General features: G+C 47.0%; 1 protein-coding gene across 1 annotated transcript in view; it reads left to right on the forward strand.

Moving 5' to 3' along the window:
- The first annotated feature begins 2,466 nt into the window (after positions 1–2,466).
- PAXIP1 (PAX interacting protein 1) overlaps positions 2,467–19,864 on the forward strand; it is an 84,362-nt gene continuing 66,964 nt past the window's right edge. Inside the window, exon 1 of the mRNA XM_073629962.1 lies at positions 2,467–2,864. Coding sequence (XP_073486063.1) covers positions 2,784–2,864 — 81 coding nt within the window. The 5' untranslated portion in view covers positions 2,467–2,783. The remainder of the gene's footprint in view (positions 2,865–19,864) is intronic.

Raw genomic sequence — 19,864 nt, forward strand, 5'->3', positions numbered from 1 at the left:
GAAGAAAAATTACATATTTGCAAAATTTGATAACAAAAACAAAGAAAAATTTCTTGGTTTTTTCAAATGTTTTGGTCTTTTTTCATTTGTTTAGCAAAAAAATATACAGCCCTGTGGTGATTAACCACTAGGCGTCCGCGCTATAACCAAAAGAGGGCTACAGCGCGGACTCCAATTGCCGGGAGGGCGTCCCTAGACATCCCCCTGTTTACTTCCGTGATGCGCGCGCCCACGGGCGTGCATCTGGGAAATTCTGTGTTGGCCGTGTCCCTTGGGGTACTTTGTCGCAGTAAGTGGGCTTAGCACTATATGACCATATAGTGTGACCAAACCGCCGTATTTTTTTGGATATGTTCAGGTGCTTTTAACTAGCCTTGCAGGAAATGTCATTCTTGAATGTGTGCGCTGTAATATGTTTTGTATTGTTTGTTGGTCTTATAGCAGCACCATCTTGAATCTAAACGCATTTTAGGGTGTGCCCCCCAAATATGTTTTTGTATATTGGCCGTGTCCCTTGGACACAGCCAATCACAGATCGTGCTAAATGGCCAATCACAGCGGCCATTTAGTACTCGATCTGAGTGTCAAATAAGAGATGATCTTATATGTAAACATGTCATGTGTCATCAAAGCCACATATTAGTGCATCTGTCATCAGTGTCACGTGTCATCAGTGCCACGTGTCATCAGTGCCATGTGTCATCAGTGCCATCTGTCATCAGTGTCATGTGTCATCAGTGCCACATATTAGTGCCATCTGTCATCAGTGTCATCTGTCATCAGTGTCATCAGTGCCACATATTAGTGCCATCTGTCATCAGTGCCAGGTATTAGTGCCATCTGTCATCAGTACCAAATATTAGTGCCATCTGTCATCAGTACCACATATTAGTGCCATCTGTCATCAGTGCCACATATCAGTGCCATCTGTCATCAGTGTCACGTGTCATCAGTGCCACGTATTAGTGCCATTTGTCATCTGTGCCACATCAGTGTCACGTGCCATCGGTGCCACTTATCAGTGCCATCTGTCATCAGTGCCACATCAGTGTCACGTGTCATTGTCCTGGTGCTCCAGGGCCTTCAAAAGTGTAATAGGTAGTCAATAAGTTAGATGTGTAATTTATGCTCCTAGAACATGTGATGGCGCTCCCTGCATGTTGGGCCTCTCTAAGTGGCCAGGCTGTGAAAAAGTCCCACACATGTGGTATCGCCATACTCGGGAGGAGTAGCAGAATGTATTTTGGGGTGTCATTTGTGGTATACACATGCCATGTGAGAGGAATAACCTATTACAATTTTGTGGAAAAAAAATATATTCATTTTGCAAAGAATTGTGGGAAAAAATTACAACATCAAAAACCTCACCATGCATCTTTCTAAATACCTTGGAATGTCTACTTTAAAAAAAGGGGTCATTTGGGGGGTATTTGTACGTTCCTGACTTGTTCGGGTTGCAAGAAATGAGGTAGGCCGTCAATACATCAGGTGTAATTAATTTTTTATGATTTGCACCACAGCTTGTACACTCTCTAACTTTCACACAGACCAAATAATATCCACTAATTTGGGTTATTTTTTACCAAAGATATGTAGCAGTATAAATTGTGGCCAAAATGAATGTAGAAAAATTCATAATTTGCAAAATTTTATCACAGAAACTAAGAAAAATTAGTTTTTTTTTAAATTTTCGGTCTTTTTTCATTTATAGCGCAAAAAATAAAAAACCCAGAGGTGATCAAATACCACCAAAAGAAAGCTCTATTTGTATGAAAAAAAGGACAAAAAATTCATTTGGGTACAGTATTACATGACTGAGTAATTGTCATTCAAAGTGTGAGAGCGCTGAATGCTGAAAATTGGTCTGGGCAGGAGGGGGATTTAAGTGCCCAGTGGTCAGGTGGTTAAATACCACAAGAAAGTACACTAGTCTAAATAAAAGATAAAAATGTCATATGGGTACAGCACAGTGTTTCATCTCATTGAAAGTGTGAAGAGCTGTGAAAAGATTATGTTTTGATCTATGGAGTCAGTCATGACAAAAACAAACTGATGGAGGGCGTTGGGTCTTAAAGGACTCTCACTTCTACCCAGCTAATGCCAGGACCAATCACGTAACCGTAGCAGCCCGCTCTGACATCAGGCACTCCCCTGTACGCAGATCCCCGCCCCTACACCAAGCTCCTCCCTGTATACTCAACTCATCTCTGTACATTGAGCTCCTCCCCGTACACAAAGCTCCTCCCCACACACTTTCCTCGCCCATCCTATCCCGGCACTTTTTCCGCGCTCTGACATTCGCTGACACACCCCTCTACACACAGCTCCTCCCCCTCATTTGCCTTTCCGGCGCCTTTTCCCCGCTCTGTTCTGTTTGTTTATAGGACAGCCTCTCCGGGCCCCGCCCACGTCCCGGAACATACCATGTCTACACCAGGGGTGCCCTATCCAACGTGACACCGAAGTCGCATTCTTCATGACATTTCTCTGAGACAAGCTGACTACTCTGCGACCACGGAACAGCCACATCTTTTCTTCTATAGTTCAGAGCCGTCAATCCTCCGTACGTTCCCGGTGATACGGACTCCTGCCCCCCCGCCCCCCCCCGCTCTGGGATGGTAGGAGCCGCGGCGCGCTCTCCGCATCTTGGTGACCGTGTGGAGCCGGGCCTGACCCCTCATTGATTCCCGCCGGAAAGTGTCCTCTCAGGGGGGATGTGTCAGTGAGCGGAGCCCGGCGGTGCAGAGACCTCGGAGCGGCCCGTCACCTCACCGGCCGCCGCAATGGCGGACAGCGAGATGAAAGTTCCGGAGGACATGTTCAAAGATGTGAAGTTCTACCTGGTGGGGGACCTGGACCCTCAGGTGAGGCGGAGGAGGGGACACCGGGGGGGAAGTGCACTGTAGGCCCGGAGCTCCAGCAATGTGCGGCCCTGCCGCTGTCCGGGGTGAGGAAGCCTGTGGAGTGTGGGCCGTGCTGGGATTTGTAGTTCATCGGATGTCCGCGGGGGGCCGCCAGAGGAGTGGCCGGACTCAGCGCCCCGAGTATATGAGGGGTCCCCACTACCAAATAGTGAGCATAGGGTCAGCCTGAGCCGGATGGCGGACACACCACTTCCTGCCAAATAGTGAGCCTGACATGGGGAGGGAGATCATCAACACACCGGGTGTCCTGACTACAACCTACCCACAGGAATCTCTGATCACCCCCCCCCCCCACACCCAGAGGAATCTCTGATCACCCCCCCCCCACCCAGAGGAATCTCTGATCACCCCCCCCCACCCAGAGGAATCTCTGATCACCCCCCCCCACCCAGAGGAATCTCTGATCACCCCCCCCCCACCCAGAGGAATCTCTGATCACCCCCCCCCCCACCCAGAGGAATCTCTGATCACCCCCCCCCACCCAGAGGAATCTCTGATCACCCCCCCCACCCAGAGGAATCTCTGATCACCCCCACCCACCCAGAGGAATCTCTGATCACCCCCCCCCCCAGAGGAATCTCTGATCACCCCCCCCCCACCCACCCAGAGGAATCTCTGATCACCCACCCAGAGGAATCTCTGATCACCCACCCAGAGGAATCTCTGATCACCCACCCAGAGGAATCTCTGATCACCCACCCAGAGGAATCTCTGATCACCCACCCAGAGGAATCTCTGATCACCCCCCCCACCCAGAGGAATCTATGATCACCCCCCCCCCCCACCCAGAGGAATCTCTGATCACCCCCCCACCCAGAGGAATCTCTGATCACCCCCCTCCAGAGGAATCTCTGATCGCCCCCCCCACCAGAGGAATCTCTGATCGCCCCCCCCACCAGAGGAATCTCTGATCGCCCCCCCACCCAGAGGAATCTCTGATCGCCCCCCCCACCCAGAGGAATCTCTGATCGCCCCCCCCACCCAGAGGAATCTCTGATCACCCCCCCACCCAGAGGAATCTCTGATCACCCCCCCCCACCCAGAGGAATCTCTGATCACCCCCCCCCACCCAGAGGAATCTCTGATCACACCCCCCCCACCCAGAGGAATCTCTGATCACACCCCCCCACCCAGAGGAATCTCTGATCACCCCCCCCACCCAGAGGAATCTCTGATCACCCACCCAGAGGTATCTCTGATCATCCCCCCCCACCCAGAGGAATCTCTGATCACCCCCCCCCACCCAGAGGAATCTCTGATCGCCCCCCTCCAGAGGAATCTCTGATCGCCCCCCCCACCAGAGGAATCTCTGATCGCCCCCCCCACCAGAGGAATCTCTGATCGCCCCCCCCACCAGAGGAATCTCTGATCGCCCCCCCACCAGAGGAATCTCTGATCGCCCCCCCCACCAGAGGAATCTCTGATCGCCCCCCCCACCAGAGGAATCTCTGATCGCCCCCCCCACCAGAGGAATCTCTGATCGCCCCCCCCACCAGAGGAATCTCTGATCGCCCCCCACCAGAGGAATCTCTGATCGCCCCCCACCAGAGGAATCTCTGATCGCCCCCCACACCAGAGGAATCTCTGATCGCCCCCCCCACCAGAGGAATCTCTGATCGCCCCCCCCACCAGAGGAATCTCTGATCGCCCCCCCCACCAGAGGAATCTCTGATCGCCCCCCCCACCAGAGGAATCTCTGATCGCCCCCCCCACCCAGAGGAATCTCTGATCTCTCTCCCCCCACCCAGAGGAATCTCTGATCTCTCTCCCCCCACCCAGAGGAATCTCTGATCTCTCTCCCCCCACCCAGAGGAATCTCTGATCTCTCTCCCCCCACCCAGAGGAATCTCTGATCTCTCTCCCCCCACCCAGAGGAATCTCTGATCTCTCTCCCCCCACCCAGAGGAATCTCTGATCTCTCTCCCCCCACCCAGAGGAATCTCTGATCTCTCTCCCCCCACCCAGAGGAATCTCTGATCTCTCTCCCCCCACCCAGAGGAATCTCTGATCTCTCTCCCCCCACCCAGAGGAATCTCTGATCTCTCTCCCCCCACCCAGAGGAATCTCTGATCTCTCTCCCCCCACCCAGAGGAATCTCTGATCTCTCTCCCCCCCACCCAGAGGAATCTCTGATCGCCCCCCTCCCTCCACCAGAGGAATCTCTGATCGCCCCCCTCCCTCCGCCAGAGGAATCTCTGATCGCCCCCCTCCCTCCGCCAGAGGAATCTCTGATCGCCCCCCTCCCTCCGCCAGAGGAATCTCTGATCGCCCCCCTCCCTCCGCCAGAGGAATCTCTGATCGCCCCCCTCCCTCCGCCAGAGGAATCTCTGATCGCCCCCCTCCCTCCGCCAGAGGAATCTCTGATCGCCCCCCTCCCTCCGCCAGAGGAATCTCTGATCGCCCCCCTCCCTCCGCCAGAGGAATCTCTGATCGCCCCCCTCCCTCCGCCAGAGGAATCTCTGATCGCCCCCCTCCCTCCGCCAGAGGAATCTCTGATCGCCCCTCCGCCAGAGGAATCTCTGATCGCCCCCCCGCCAGAGGAATCTCTGATCGCCCCCCCACCAGAGGAATCTCTGATCGCCCCCCCACCAGAGGAATCTCTGATCGCCCCCCCACCAGAGGAATCTCTGATCGCCCCCCCACCAGAGGAATCTCTGATCGCCCCCCCACCAGAGGAATCTCTGATCGCCCCCCCACCAGAGGAATCTCTGATCGCCCCCCCACCAGAGGAATCTCTGATCGCCCCCCCAGCAGAGGAATCTCTGATCGCCCCCCCACCAGAGGAATCTCTGATCGCCCCCCAACCGAGAAGAATCTCTGATCGCCCCCCAACCGAGAAGAATCTCTGATCGCCCCCCAACCGAGAAGAATCTCTGATTACCCCCCCCAACCGAGAAGAATCTCTGATTACCCCCCCCCAACCGAGAAGAATCTCTGATTACCCCCCCCAACCGAGAAGAATCTCTGATTACCCCCCCCCCAACCGAGAAGAATCTCTGATTACCCCCCCCAACCGAGAAGAATCTCTGATTACCCCCCCCCAACCGAGAAGAATCTCTGATTACCCCCCCAACCGAGAAGAATCTCTGATTACCCCCCCCCAACCGAGAAGAATCTCTGATTACCCCCCCCCAACCGAGAAGAATCTCTGATTACCCCCCCCAACCGAGAAGAATCTCTGATTACCCCCCCCCCCCCAACCGAGAAGAATCTCTGATTACCCCCCCCCCCCAACCGAGAAGAATCTCTGATTACCCCCCCCCCAACCGAGAAGAATCTCTGATCACTCACCCACCCATGGGGAATTTCTTTGATCACTCCCCCATCCAGAGAGATATCTCTGATTACCCCCCCACCCTGACATCTATGTACAGTCAGGCCTCACATCCCTGTGCACGTCTGATCACCATAGAGTGATGGCAGAAGAGCTTACCATCAAATGTATAGCACACATTGTATAGGTCAGGGAGGGTCTGATTTAGTGTTCTATCGCAGTGACATCATCCAGACATATATGTCTGACCCACAGCTGACCTCCGCTTGGCCGGCTTTAGGGGGGCGCTGCACAGGAAAGCTGCGTTCTGTGCGTCAGTTTCTTGCACCGCACATGAATGCACTGCTCTTTTCAGACACACAGAGGTGCACATTTATTGTAAGGCCCCTTTCACACTGAGGCGGTTTGCAGGCGGTATTGCGCTAAAAATACCGCCTGCAAACCGCCCCTAAACAGCCTCCGCTGTTTGTTCAGTGTGAAAGCCCGAGGGCTTTCACACTGAAGTGGTGCGCTGGCAGGACGGTGAAAAAAGTCCTGCAAACCGCTTCTTTGGAGCGGGGAAGGAGCGGTGTATTTACCGCTCCTAAACCGCTCCTGCCCATTGAAATCAATGGGACAGCACGGCTATACCACGGCAATACCGCGGCTATAGCCGCGCTGTACGAGTGATTTTAACCCTTTTTCGGACGCCAGCGGGGGTTAAAACCGCACCGCTAGCGGCCGAATACAGCTGCAAGAACGACGGTACAGCAGCGCTAAAAATAGCACTGTTGTACCGCCGACGCCCCCACCGCCCCAGTGTGAAAGGGGCCTTAATGGCACCCCAAAACGCATGTTGCAAATGCAGCCCCTAAACTGCAGTACGATGTGGTTTTGGTGCATCAAAACCTGAAAAAGTAGCACAATTATTACCATGTTCCAGGACACTTGGCAGCCAATTGTAATAAATGTAGGGCTGAAACAACTAATCGATTATGAAATTAATCAATTACTATTTTCATAATCGATTAATCGGCCAGTAACAATGTGATTAAAAAAAAACTAAAATGAGCCCTTTACGGTACAAAAAGAGCAAATAATCGCTACTGTAACTATTTCTTTCACAGTTCTATAGTAAAAAAATGAACCCCTTACTGTAGTGATTATTTGCTTATTTTTGTACTATAAAGGGCTAATATTCATTTTTTTTTAACCCCATTATGTTACTAAATGTCTTACACCTGGTTCACATCTATGTGTTTTTTTTTGTGCTTTTTGCAGAAATGGACTACAGTTCATTTACATGGTTTCCTATGGGACACGTTCACATCTATGCTTTGGCAAATTGGCCAAAAAAATGCAAAAACGCAAATCGCAGCAAAATCACATGCGCAAAAATCAAAACACACAGCAAAAAGCACTGCAGAAACAGATCAAAAGCAAACTGCATAGGTGTGTACTAAGCCTTATGCTGGCCACACCGATCAATTTTCAGATGAGAATATTCAGACGAAAAATCTTTGTACATTCAATGAATGAAAAAATGTTTGAAATTTTCACTTGTTTTTAACATTCTTTTTTTAAAATAATTGTAATTTCTGAACGAAAACCACATACGCTGTCTGAAAATTCCTTTCACCAAGAAGTTTTTTATTATCTTCCAAATTTTCCCATCACTCTGGTTGAAAATGAACGTTGATTTGACCCCACTAACGTTTAGAAAATCGAACGAACGTTCTTATCTCTCCTCTAATAGTATATCTCCTCTTATAGTGTATACAGTATATCTCTTCTGTCTGTTATTCTCAGTGGATTCGATATTTTGCTCCCTAACCATATAGTTGGCTATTTTTATTTACCACTGCATAGAGATATGTAAGAATAAATTGCCTTTTTTTAAAACTTTACATATTAACTAGATTATACACTACATTTTTTTTTATTTTTTTTTTTTAAGGTTATTAACCGATTAATCGAAACAATAATCGGCCAACTAATCGATTATGAAAATATTTGTTAGTTGCAGCCCTAAATAAATGGGATGTCAAAATGCATGGGAACACACAAGTGCGCTGTGAGCCGGCCCTAAATGCTTGTTTACATCAGATTTGTTCAGGTGTGATTTTTTTTATTTTTTATTTTTTTTTTAATGCAGCAAAAACGCAGTACAGAAGCATGCAAGAAAAATTCACGTATTGCAATGAGCTGAGTTTACACCATTGGATTGCTTTCATGTGTAGAAAGGGAGAACAACTGGAAGCTCCACCTAAGTGCAGTATTAAAAGCTGATTTTAATGGCAAGGCATAGAAGTACACTTACAAGAGGTAAGAAAAACATAGGCTCGTCTGTATTAGTAGTCCCGGGGGCTCCTCATGTCCGGAAGGGGTTCCTGGTGCGTGGCTGTGTTGATAGCAGGTCCGCAACACTTCCGGACATGAGGAGCCCCCGGGACTACTAATGCAGATGAGCCTATGTTTTTCTTACCTCTTGTAAGTGTACTTGTATGCCCTGCCATTAAAATCAGATTTTAATACTGCACTTAGGTGGCGCTTCCAGTGTTCTCCCTTTCTAGTTCTGTGTACAGTCAGCTCTCTGAGGACAGCAGCCACCCTTGTCACCTCATCCTTGGACTAATGATCTCCTTATGACACACCTATTAATAGTGATTTTAATATTACTATTATTCTCCTTTCTACTACACTGTACCTTGCGCTCACAGTTACTGTTACCGTTGCTTTCATGTGTGTTTAAAGGAGAAGTAGGGCTTAGCCCTCATTCACATTGACTGTGGCTTTAAAATCATGCAACTTGATTTGAAGTCGCATGATTTCAAAGCTGCATGTCAGTGTGACTTGTAGGGGTGTCCAGATACTAGTATCGGTACAATCCTACAAGTCGCACTGATACCGAGCATTTGCTCCCGAAGCCTAATCTGATAGCTGGGCACTCAGGGATGATCGGTGCGGAGGAAGTTATAATCACCAATCTCCCTGCGTGGTCTTCAGTAAAGCTTCCCCCGCTGCCGTACGGATCATTTTCTGAGTGTCCCCTGTGTCCTCCTTTGTGCTCCCCTGGTCCCCCGCCCCCCGATCTTTCAGGAAGGAGCCGAGAAAATATGTAATTTACCAGATCCTTCCTTTTTTGAATGCACAGAGTCCGTGATCACTGACTCCATCCATTCATAACTGAGCATTGTAAACTTTGTTTACGATGTTTCAGTTTATGAATGGAGTGGAGCCTCTGTCTCCTCTCCATTCATCTTCAGTGCAGCTGAGGCTGCAGAGAAAGGGACTGGGGAATCTGTGTCCTCAGTCTCTTTCCCATGTCAGGGGTCTGTTTAAACAGACCCCAACAGGGTTGAAAAAAAAAAAAAAAAGAAACTTAATATTTTGAAGGTAAAATTGTAAAATAATAAAAAAAAAGAAAAGAAAATTGTTGTAAAAAATAGCAAACTACTGACACAGTCTACGCCTCATCAGTGCTGCATATTAGTGCCACTGTCCCATGACATTAAAAAAAAAAAAGAATCGGTATCGGCAAGTACTAGAGAAAAAAAAGTATCAGTATTTGTACTTGGTCTTTAAAAAGTGGTATCGGAGATAACTAGGGGTGCAACGGATCGTTGCCGATCCGTGATCCGTACGGATCACCCTCCGCGGATCGGCACACCCGCGATCCGCGAAGCACTTTTCGGCCTCAGCCATAGGAAAGGCCGCGGCTTCGGCCTAGCTCCGGAGCCGGCGGCCATCTTAGTACACCCGGAAGCGGCCGCTGTCTCGACAGGAAGTGACATTTCGTCACCGCCATCTTGCTACACCCCATACTCCTGCACAGTACAATAATGATAGAGTGAGAAGGGGGCAAGCGGACATCTTGTTACACCCACCGGAGTTTTAGATTTAAAAGCCATTTTCAACACAAAACTGAGCTTATATGCACAAATACTGTATTTATGCATATAAGCTCGGTTTTGTGTTGAAAATAGCTTTTAAATCTAAAACTCCAGTGGGTGTAGATTTGTGTGGGGTTTTTTTTTTCTGATCCGAAAATAATCCGATCCGTGACTCTGATCCGAGGATCGATCCGATTCGTGAGATTTTTGATCCGTTGCACCCCTAGAGATAACCCTAGCGACTTGGAGTACATCTGTGCGGTTTCATGCACAGGTGTCTATGCAAGTTGCACCCAAAATTGCCAATAATAGTGCAGGAACTACTTTTTCAAAGCAATGCGGCCCGCAAAGTCGGCATTGCGCCAATTTTAACAGTGTGATTGCCGGGAATAGGATGCAACGTAAACGAGGGCTAAAAGTCTTTTGGCCAAACTTTTCCGTGGGTACAGGAGTGCACTTCATTCTGCCCTCATGTGACCTGTGTTCATTCAGTCCAAGCTCTGGTGAGATCCTGACTTTAAAGTGGAACTTCACCCAAAAGGTGACACTTTTTTTTTTTTTGGTAGTGTAGAGGGGGAACGAGTTCCTGACTTTGACAAGTACCGTCTCCCATTTCCAGTCAGATGTGCTGCGGCGATCTGAGCTTGCAGTTTGTTTTGGTTTGGAGTCGCCTACTTCAGGCCCTGAACCATGCCACCATCTTCCTTTTTACATTACAGGGAGCCAGCTGTCTTCTTACTGGTATTTTCAGTCAGCGATGCAGCAGATCTTGCACATGTGCAGACAGATCCACCACCATGTCTGCTCACACACAGTTCTATAATTGCATTTCTGCAAAAATAAAAACACACTTAAAACGCATAGGTGTGAACCAGGCCTTAGTGCAACATTGCCTTGCTGTTATTTTACCAGTTAATTGGCTTATGGCCCAACTCCTTGCTGCTCCACACCCCTCCTTCTGTATGTCCAAGAAGGTCCCCTAGCTTGTATTTTATACTTACCTTTTCTTATGTCCTGAGGTAAGTGATGCTGCAAGATCCTTCTTGCATATTTGCAGCCTGAGCGGTTCTTACTCATGCAGGGAGATGTAATTACATCATCGCTGCTATCTGTTCCACTTCAAGGTGAATCAAGGGAACTAAAGCCCATTGACTCAGGCCTTTCAGCATATGTCAGGGCAAAAAATAAATAAACACACGCAAAGTACACTCTACATTGCATGAGTATTTGCTGACATATTTACAATAACCTGTTGATTGTTAGAATTGCAGGCTGTCCTAAAGACGAACTTCACCCTCCTAATGAAATTTAATTTCCTACCCCCCCCCCCCCCCAACTTGGCTTTGATGCTTTGTTTTGGAGTTGCCTACTCAAGGTTCTGTACCACGCCACCATCTTCCTTTTTACATTATGGGGAGCCAGCTGTCTCTTGTTGGTTTTTGCAGCCAGTGATGCAGCAAGTCTTGCACATGTGTAGACCGATCCAGCACCATGTCTGTTGACGTGCGGTGCTATGAATGGAGGAGTGTAATGCCTCCCGGAATGATGATGTCACATATTACAGGAGGTATTACTTTTCTCCATTCATAGAACAGTATGTAAACCAACATGATACTGGATCTCCATGCATAAACAAGATCTACCGCCACTTCTAATTACATGGGTGGAAAGCAATGCCTCCTGAGATAATCTGAAATTAGTATCACAGGAGGCTGCGGGGAGAGATTAAAACATTATTTTCGCCTAGGCGGAATGGATATTTTTTTTTATATTTAAGTGGAGAGGTTGGATTAGAATGCTGAAAAGTTTTATTTTTAATTGAAGGCCTCTTCTTAATTTCCTATTGTGGGCTGACAACACAAGCATTTTTGTTGTACTATTACTTTGTTGTAATACTCATTCCATCCCACTGTCATCTTCTCCACAGCAAAGGGACTAATTTACTTGTATTCCAAGATAAGAGGAGGGATAGATAGAGGGACGAGAAGGGGTAAAGAGATGCTTGAAATGGCATAGGATGGCTATGAATTTTTGGCATGATCAACGGGTATATTTTGCACTTTCCAAACGCATGTAACAAATCACTTTCAATATTATATATAACAGACCAAAAGGGAGCAAATAAGAGACATTTGCCATGGTTTACACAAACACTTTAAAGTAACTCACACTATCCTGAACATTTGTTATCCAGAGGTTAGCCACTGAGAAAACTGTGTCAGCAGAGTTGATGGGTACAGAGATCAAGGCAAGGGACCTTCTCAACTATTCCTAGGTAAGCTGGAATTGGCCTCGCCTTTCCTGGGCTTCCTTTTGGCCTGCAAGGTCATTGGTCACATTATAGGACCATTGGGGAGGCTTGTGAGCAAGCTGGGAGAAGCTTGGCTTTTCCAGGCTATGATGGGATTACTGAGCTTTGCTTCAAGGGTCTGTTCACATACACATTCAATTGGGTAATATAATATACATTACATGGACGGCACAGTGGTGTAGTGGATAGCACTTTCGCCTAGCAGTAAGAATGGTCACTGGTTCGAATCCCAACCACGACACTACCTGCCTGGAGTTTGCATGTTCTCCCTGTGCCTGCGTGGGTTTCCTCCGGGTAGTCCGGTTTCCTCCCACACTCCAAAGACATGCTGGTAGGTTAATTGGATCCTGTCTAAATTGTCCCTAGTATGTATGAATGTCAGTCAGGGACCTTAGATTGTAAGCTCCTCGAGAGTAGGGACTGATGTGAATGTATATGTAAAGTGCTGCGTAAATTGACGGCGCTATAGAAGTAACTGAAATAAAAATAAATTACCTCTTCACACATTAAGGAAACGCACATATGCATGTTCTGTAGTGCAATATAAACTGGCGTGATCTAACTCCTTCCTCCAAACAGCTCTCAGAGCTCTCCTCACTGCGCTCTTCAGAGTGTAACTTCAGCTCTCTGCCCTGTTTTCTGACCACTCAGACAAGCTACTTTGAACGGCTGTTGAGATAAAAAGACTGCATATAAATAAATACAACTTAAGTTAAGTAGCAGGGTTTTTTTCACCTGTTAGTTTACTGGGTATATGTAAGTGTTTACAACCATGTTAACATATAAAAATTACATTTACAGGACCAAAAGGATTCCCTATTATTATTATTATTATTATTATTATTATTATTATTATTATTATACAAGATTTATATAGCGCCAACAGTTTGTGTAGCGCTTTACAACATGAGGGCAGACAGTACACTTACAATACAAATCAATACAGGAGGGATCAGAGGACCCTGCTCGTTAGAGCTTACAATCTAGAAGGGAGGGTCAAGTGGAACAAATGGTAATAACTGTGGGGGGTGAGCTGATGGAGAAAATGCAAATACAGTTGTTAGGTGTGGGTAGTGTAGGCTAGGCTTCTCTGAAGAGAAGGGTTTTCAGGGATCGTCTAAAAGCTAATAGAGTAGGAGATAAGTGGACAGAATGGGGTAAGGCATTCCGTAGGATTGGAGATGTTTTGGAAAAGTCCTGGAGGGGAGCATGGGAGGAGGTGACGAGGGAGCTAGAGAGCAGAAGGTCTTGAGAGGAACGAAGGGAATGAGTAAGTTGGTAGTTAGAGACTAGGCTAGTGATGTAGCTGGGGGCTAAATTGTGGATGGCTTTGTAAGTAGTTGTTAGTATTTTGAATTGAATTTGTTGGGTGAGTGGAAGCTAGTGGAGGGGTAGCAGACACAGGGCGATTGGTAAGGTGCATGAGTCTGGCAGCAGCATTCATGATGGATTGAAGAGGTGATAGATTGTGTAGAGGTAAGCCAACGAGAAGGGATTTGCTGTAGTCGAGGCGAGAGATGACCAGCGAGTGAATTAGGAGCTTTGTTGTGTCGTTGATTAAAAAGGGGCACATTTTGGAGATGTTGCGGAGGTTGAGGCGGCAAGATTTAGACAGTGATTGGACGTGGTGCTTAAAGGAGAGTTCAGAGTCCAGGACTACGCCTAAAACCTTGGCATGCGGGGATGGGCTTATAGTTGTGCCATCGATTTTGACAGAGAGATCAGGGGAAGGGAAAGGGGCATATGGGGCAAGAAAAATTATAAGTTCGGTTTTGGATAGTTTGAGTTTTTGAGAAAGTGGTGTGACATCCAGACTGATATATCTGATAGTAAATTAGTGATACGTGAGCAGTGCGCTGAGGGCTAGAGGAATAGATTTGGGTGTCGTCAGCGTAGAGGTGGTATTGGAAGCCATGGGAGGCTATTAGCTGACCCAGGGAGGAGGTGTAGATTGAAAATAGGAGAGGTCCAAGAACAGATCCTTGGGGCACCCCAACAGAGAAAGGGAGAGGAGACAGTAGAGTTGTAAGAAACGCTAAAGGTGCGGCTGGATAAGTAGGAAGAGAACCAGCGAAGAGTACAGTCATGGAGATTTAGGATAATCAGGGAAGGCTATTAAATCCAGTTCAAGGGAACTCCGCCTGCAAGGACGTTTGTAACCACGCCTCCCAGGGATCCTCAGAAGATGACAGCCTTGCTGTCACAGATTGGCAACTTGGTAGACCAGCAGGTTCCTATTACAGTGTCACAGTGAGAAATAAACCACGGTTTCTACTTTCATGTTTTCGTAGTAAGGAAACCATCGGGCAAATTCCGCCTAATATTGAACTTGAAGTCCCTGAACAAATGGGTGACCTACAAGAAATTTCGGATGGAAGCAATCTTTACAGTGAAGTCAATTCTTCCCCCGGATTGCTTCATGGCTTCCCTTGATCTGAGGGACGCCTATTTACACGTTCCGATCCATGATTTTCTCAAAAATTTTTGAGGGTGGCAATCAAGTAGTGAAAGCAGGTCCAACATTTTCAATTCAGAGCCCTGCCATTCGGCCTGTCGTCATTCCCCAGGATTTCTATGAAAATCCTGGCGGAGGTACTGGCCCCCCTGAGACTGAAAGGAAGATCGGTCATCCCATACTTAGACGACCTTTTATTTTTTTGCACCCTCCACACTCCAATTACAAGATCTGCGGGTGGCCATTTCCTTTCTGGAAAAGCTGGGGTGGTTGATAAACAGGAAGAAGTCAAACCTAACCCCAACACAGGTCTTACAGTACTTGGGGTTCTTGGTGAACTCAGTGATGCAGAAGATCTATCTCAGAGGAGAAAGTAGAAAAGGTGAAGGCGACAATAGCCTTTTTTTCAGAACAATCTAGCAGTTTCCATCCATTCAGCTATGTCGGGTCTGGGTCTCCTGGCAGCAACAATCCCTACAGTACCATGGGCTCATTTCAGGTGTCTCCAGATCAATATCCTGAACAGCTGGGACGGGGCGCAGGAATTGCTGGACACGACTTTCCGCCTATCTCCTAAGACCAAGAGGTCTCTGGTTGTGGAGGGACGAAGAGAATCTTTTGTGCGGGGTCTATTATGGTCTCTTCCAGTGCCTGGGGGGCCCACTGGGGGTCGAGTAGCCCAAGGGCACTGGGAGAAAGCACAGTCCCAAAGATCAGCCAACTGGAGGGAGTTTCAAGCGGTCTGGGAAGCGCTAAGGGCATTTGCCAGAGCTAAAAGTCACCACATACAAGTCCTCTCGGACAGTGTGGTAGCAGTCCCTTATTTAAACAAACAAAGGGGAACAAGGTGCGTGTCCTTAATCGGACTAGCGAGCCCCATCTTTTCTTGGGCCGAGAGGAACCTGAAGTCAATATGCGCAGTTCATCTAAAGGGAGTGGACAATCATCTGGTGGACTTTCTGAGCTGACACCAAGTTTACGAGTCAGAATGGTCACTAAACAGGGAACTCTTCCAGCTAATGGTAGAGAAATGGGGCCTTCCAGAGGTGGATTTGTTCGCCATCAAATGCCATGATTCCAGTGTACTTCTCGCTGGAAAGAGAAGTAGGGGCCATGGGGATAGACGCCTTGGCCCAGAGGTGGGCGTTTCGCATTTTCTACGCCCCTTGGCCCCCCCCCCCCGTTCAAACCTATTCCTCTGGTCCTGAGGAAGTTTATTCAAGAACGCACCACAATGATGCTAGTGGTCCCCTATTGGCCGAAGAGGCCGTGGTTTTACATGCTGCTACGCCTGACAGAGGAGCCTCCCCTCATGCTGCCCTAGAGGAAGGATCTGCTATCCCATTGCCCAGTTCTATTACCAAAAATACAGACCCTGAAATTGTCAGCTTGGTGTCTGAAGAAAGCCTCCTGAAGTCTGAGGTAGGTAACCCAAGCAAAGTTGGAAAGTTTTCTATTCATGGTTGGATACCAAGAAGGTGTCTGCAGGTATTCCAGCCGTCTTGGAGTTTTTACAAGATGGTGTGGCTCAAGGACTGGTCTTTGGTACATTAAAAGTACAGGTATCCGCCTTGTCTGTTTTTTTTTTTTTTGGAGTAACCCCTGGTGTTAGACCCACTAGTTAGCGTGTTCTTTAAGGGATTAGCTAGGATTAGACCTGTTTCGTTCAAAATTCTGCCAAAATGGGACCCTTTGACAGTATTGCAAGGTTGGATAACATAGTCTCAGAAGGAAGAGCTTTCCTTAAAATGGGTCACGCTCAAAACTTTAGTTTCAAATGGCATAGGATGGCTATGAACTTTAGCTGCAGGCACTTTCCATTAAGGAGCCTTTCCTGCAAATTTTTGAAGACAGACTGGTATTGCGTACAGACCCAGCTTTTTTTCCTAAAGTGGTTTCAAAATTCCACAGGACTCAGGTAATGGTTTTACCTACCCTCTTTCTGTGGGTCCCCAACCAATCCAAAGGAAACAGACTTCCAGCAACTGGATGTGAGAGCCTGTGTCTTGCGGTGTCTGGAATTCTCGAAAAGCATTAGAAAATCCAATGCTCTATTCATTTTGCATTCGAGAAAACAATTGGGGTTTCAAGCTTTGAAAGGCACAATCGCAAGGTGGATTAAACAAGCTATTGTGGAAGCTTACAAGATTATTAAAAAAGGAATGTCCTTTTTCCCCCCATGGCTCACTCTTGGGTGGAGCGAGCTGGAGCAGCAACATGGTTTTTTCAGAAGCTGTTCCAAGGAAGTTATCGGTTAAAGACTGGGGAAGAGGGACGGAAGCCGCCCTTTATGGATCTGAATGTTGTGTTTCCTGCCTCCGGAGGTTGAGCCTATCTCTCTCTAGTGCTGTCCTGGACAACTCCTAGCTCCGAGAAACAGAGTTACCAGTAAGTTTAATTCTAGTTTTTTAGCATATGGTAATGGTAAACTTCATGTCATTTGAAGGAAGTATGAATGGAAAAATGTACCAAGACATTCCTGATAAAACTCTGTTGGCATCTACCAGGATGATGAAGATGAAACAAAGGTGGACATTTCAGCAAGACAATGATCCCAAACACAAAGCCAAGGAAACTCTCAATTGGTTTCAAAGAGAAAATAAAGCTGCTAGAATGGCCCAGCCAATCTCCTGACTTGAATCCAATAGAAGATCTATGGAAAGAACTAAAGATCAGAGTTCATAGAAGAGGCCCACGGAACCTTCAAGATTTGAAGACTGTGTGTGTGTGTGTGTGTGTGTGTGTGTAAGAATGGGCCAAAATCACACCTGAGCAATGTGACTAGTTTCTTCATGCAGGAGGTGTCTTGAAGCTGTCATTACCAACAAAGGTTTTTGTCTACCTAGAAAAATGGTGACATGTTCAATACTTTATTTACCCACTGTATATTACAGCTTACCAATCATTAGATGTGATTACCTCCATAAGTTTTCGGTTTTAGGCTTTTTCCCTTCTGTTTTCCCCATGGTGATGTGGCCAGTAACACACCTCCTGTAGAGTGTCTCCATTATGGATGAAGGAGCACAGGGGCACTTTTTAGACAGCAGTATTGTCATTCTGGGGGAGGGGAGTGTAAGATGGATTAGCAGATTTTCATACACTAACAGATTGAAGTCGATTTCCAACTTGCACTGCAATCACAGCAATTTTTTTTTTTTTTTTTGGGATGAACGTTTTACATACTGTACATAAAAGCTGATCATTGTCAGCACCTCTGTAAGTGGTAAATGGTTTGTCTCAATACTCTTAACCGATACATTTGTAGAACAGCTTGTTTTGTTAAACATTGAAGCACTTGGGTGCTCTTTACAAGTGCATGCTGAGCAGCCAAATCAAGCTCTGGTGTCCACTCCATGAGGCTCTATTGACACCTGAGCATTTTGGGATTGCGTCAGAATCGCTTCAATTCTGCCCACTTTCTCAAATGCACTACAACTGCAAAATGCAGGTTCTGGTTCCATTTTTTTCAGTGGCACCTAAATTGCGGTGCAGTTTTGCTGCATGATTTATTGTGCGGCAAATAGCATTGCGTGAAGCTGGTCACCCAAAAGAAGATTCTGCTCCTTTTTGGGTGACCCAGCTTCACGCAGTGCTATTTGCCACGATTGCTGCACTTGAACCTGCATTTTGCGATTTGTAGTGAGTTTTGAGATTGCAAAATGCCCAGGTGTAATTGGAGCCTTAGTCCCGGTCCACACTGATGCGGATCAGTTGCGATCCGAAAGGCATGGCATCTGAAAATACCTTGTTTTCTATGAAGGATGTTCACATCTATGCGGTGCGATTTTATTTATTTATTTATTTTTTGATCCAGTTAAAAAAGGGTCCTGTGTGAGTTTGGAGGATGCCATTCTAAGATAACTGTTCACATAGGGTGCAATTCACAGCCAGTCTTGCATAGAAGTGGGTAGAAGGCAGTTTTGTAGAGAAAGGGTGGACAGCATTTCTAGCAAATGAAAGCAGATTGAAAATTGCAGCAGTGCTAAATTCGCCTTGAACAAAAAGGTATTCACAACCGCATTCCTGAATCTTATCAGAATTGCATCTGAATCGCTGAACAGCTACCTTTTTGATAATCTGAAAACTGACATAAAAATTGCACCGCATAAAGTAAACCCTATTGCTTGGCTATATGTAAAAATATAAAAAAAAAAAATACCTGCCTGCTTTCCGGAACTGCATGTCTTGGGTGATATGATTTGCACATCCTTGCAAACTTAGGCCGGCCGTACACTGTTCAATCTTGGCCGGTTCAGCAGGAACCGGTCGAGATTCGAATTGTGTATGGGCAGGCTCAATGTACCAAGTTAAATGATCAATCAACAACCAGCATGCCAGGTTTTACCTGCCATTATTGCTAGCGACTGTCTTCTCCCAGTGGGACCCCCCCTCGGAAGAAGACAATGGCCCAATGGAGGGTTTCCTGCATCAACACTGTCTGAATCAGTGAATTTCTTTCCTGCAACCTATAGTTGCAAGTAAGAAATTTTTGCTCTGTGTATGGCCGGCCTTACTGGCTAGTTCGCAGGGGAAAATTATAAAAGAAAATCATAAAGAAAACAAATTCAGACACTACATCTCAGAATTGGTAAGATGCAATATAATGTTTGCTTTTAGGCTTAATACTGCTGTAAACATTGACCTTGGGTTATGGAGCAGTAAAAGCCTCTATGCCAGGAGAAAATAATGTGATTCTAAGACCCCTGTAGGATAATGCAGGATTTAAGAAAAACCTACAGGTAGAGGGCTCTTTTCGATTGAGTTGTACCACGTCTGCACACTGGAGTGATGTTCTGTACTATATGGTCAATAAGTGACCCGGTCTTTCATGTTCTACCTTAAGTCGAAGAACTACTTTTAGACCACTTTCACACTGGGGCGCTTTTCAGGTGTTTTAAAAATAGTGCCTGAAAAGTGCCTCTCATGCCTTCCCAGTGTGAAAGTCTGAGTGCTTTCACACTGGGGCGGTGTACTTGCAGGATGGGGAAAAAAAGCCCTGCAAGCAGCATCTTTGGGGCAGTGCTGGAG

The sequence above is a fragment of the Aquarana catesbeiana genome, linkage group LG05, assembly GCF_042186555.1.
Source record: "Aquarana catesbeiana isolate 2022-GZ linkage group LG05, ASM4218655v1, whole genome shotgun sequence".
In the NCBI taxonomy this organism is placed as follows: Eukaryota; Metazoa; Chordata; class Amphibia; order Anura; family Ranidae; genus Aquarana; species Aquarana catesbeiana.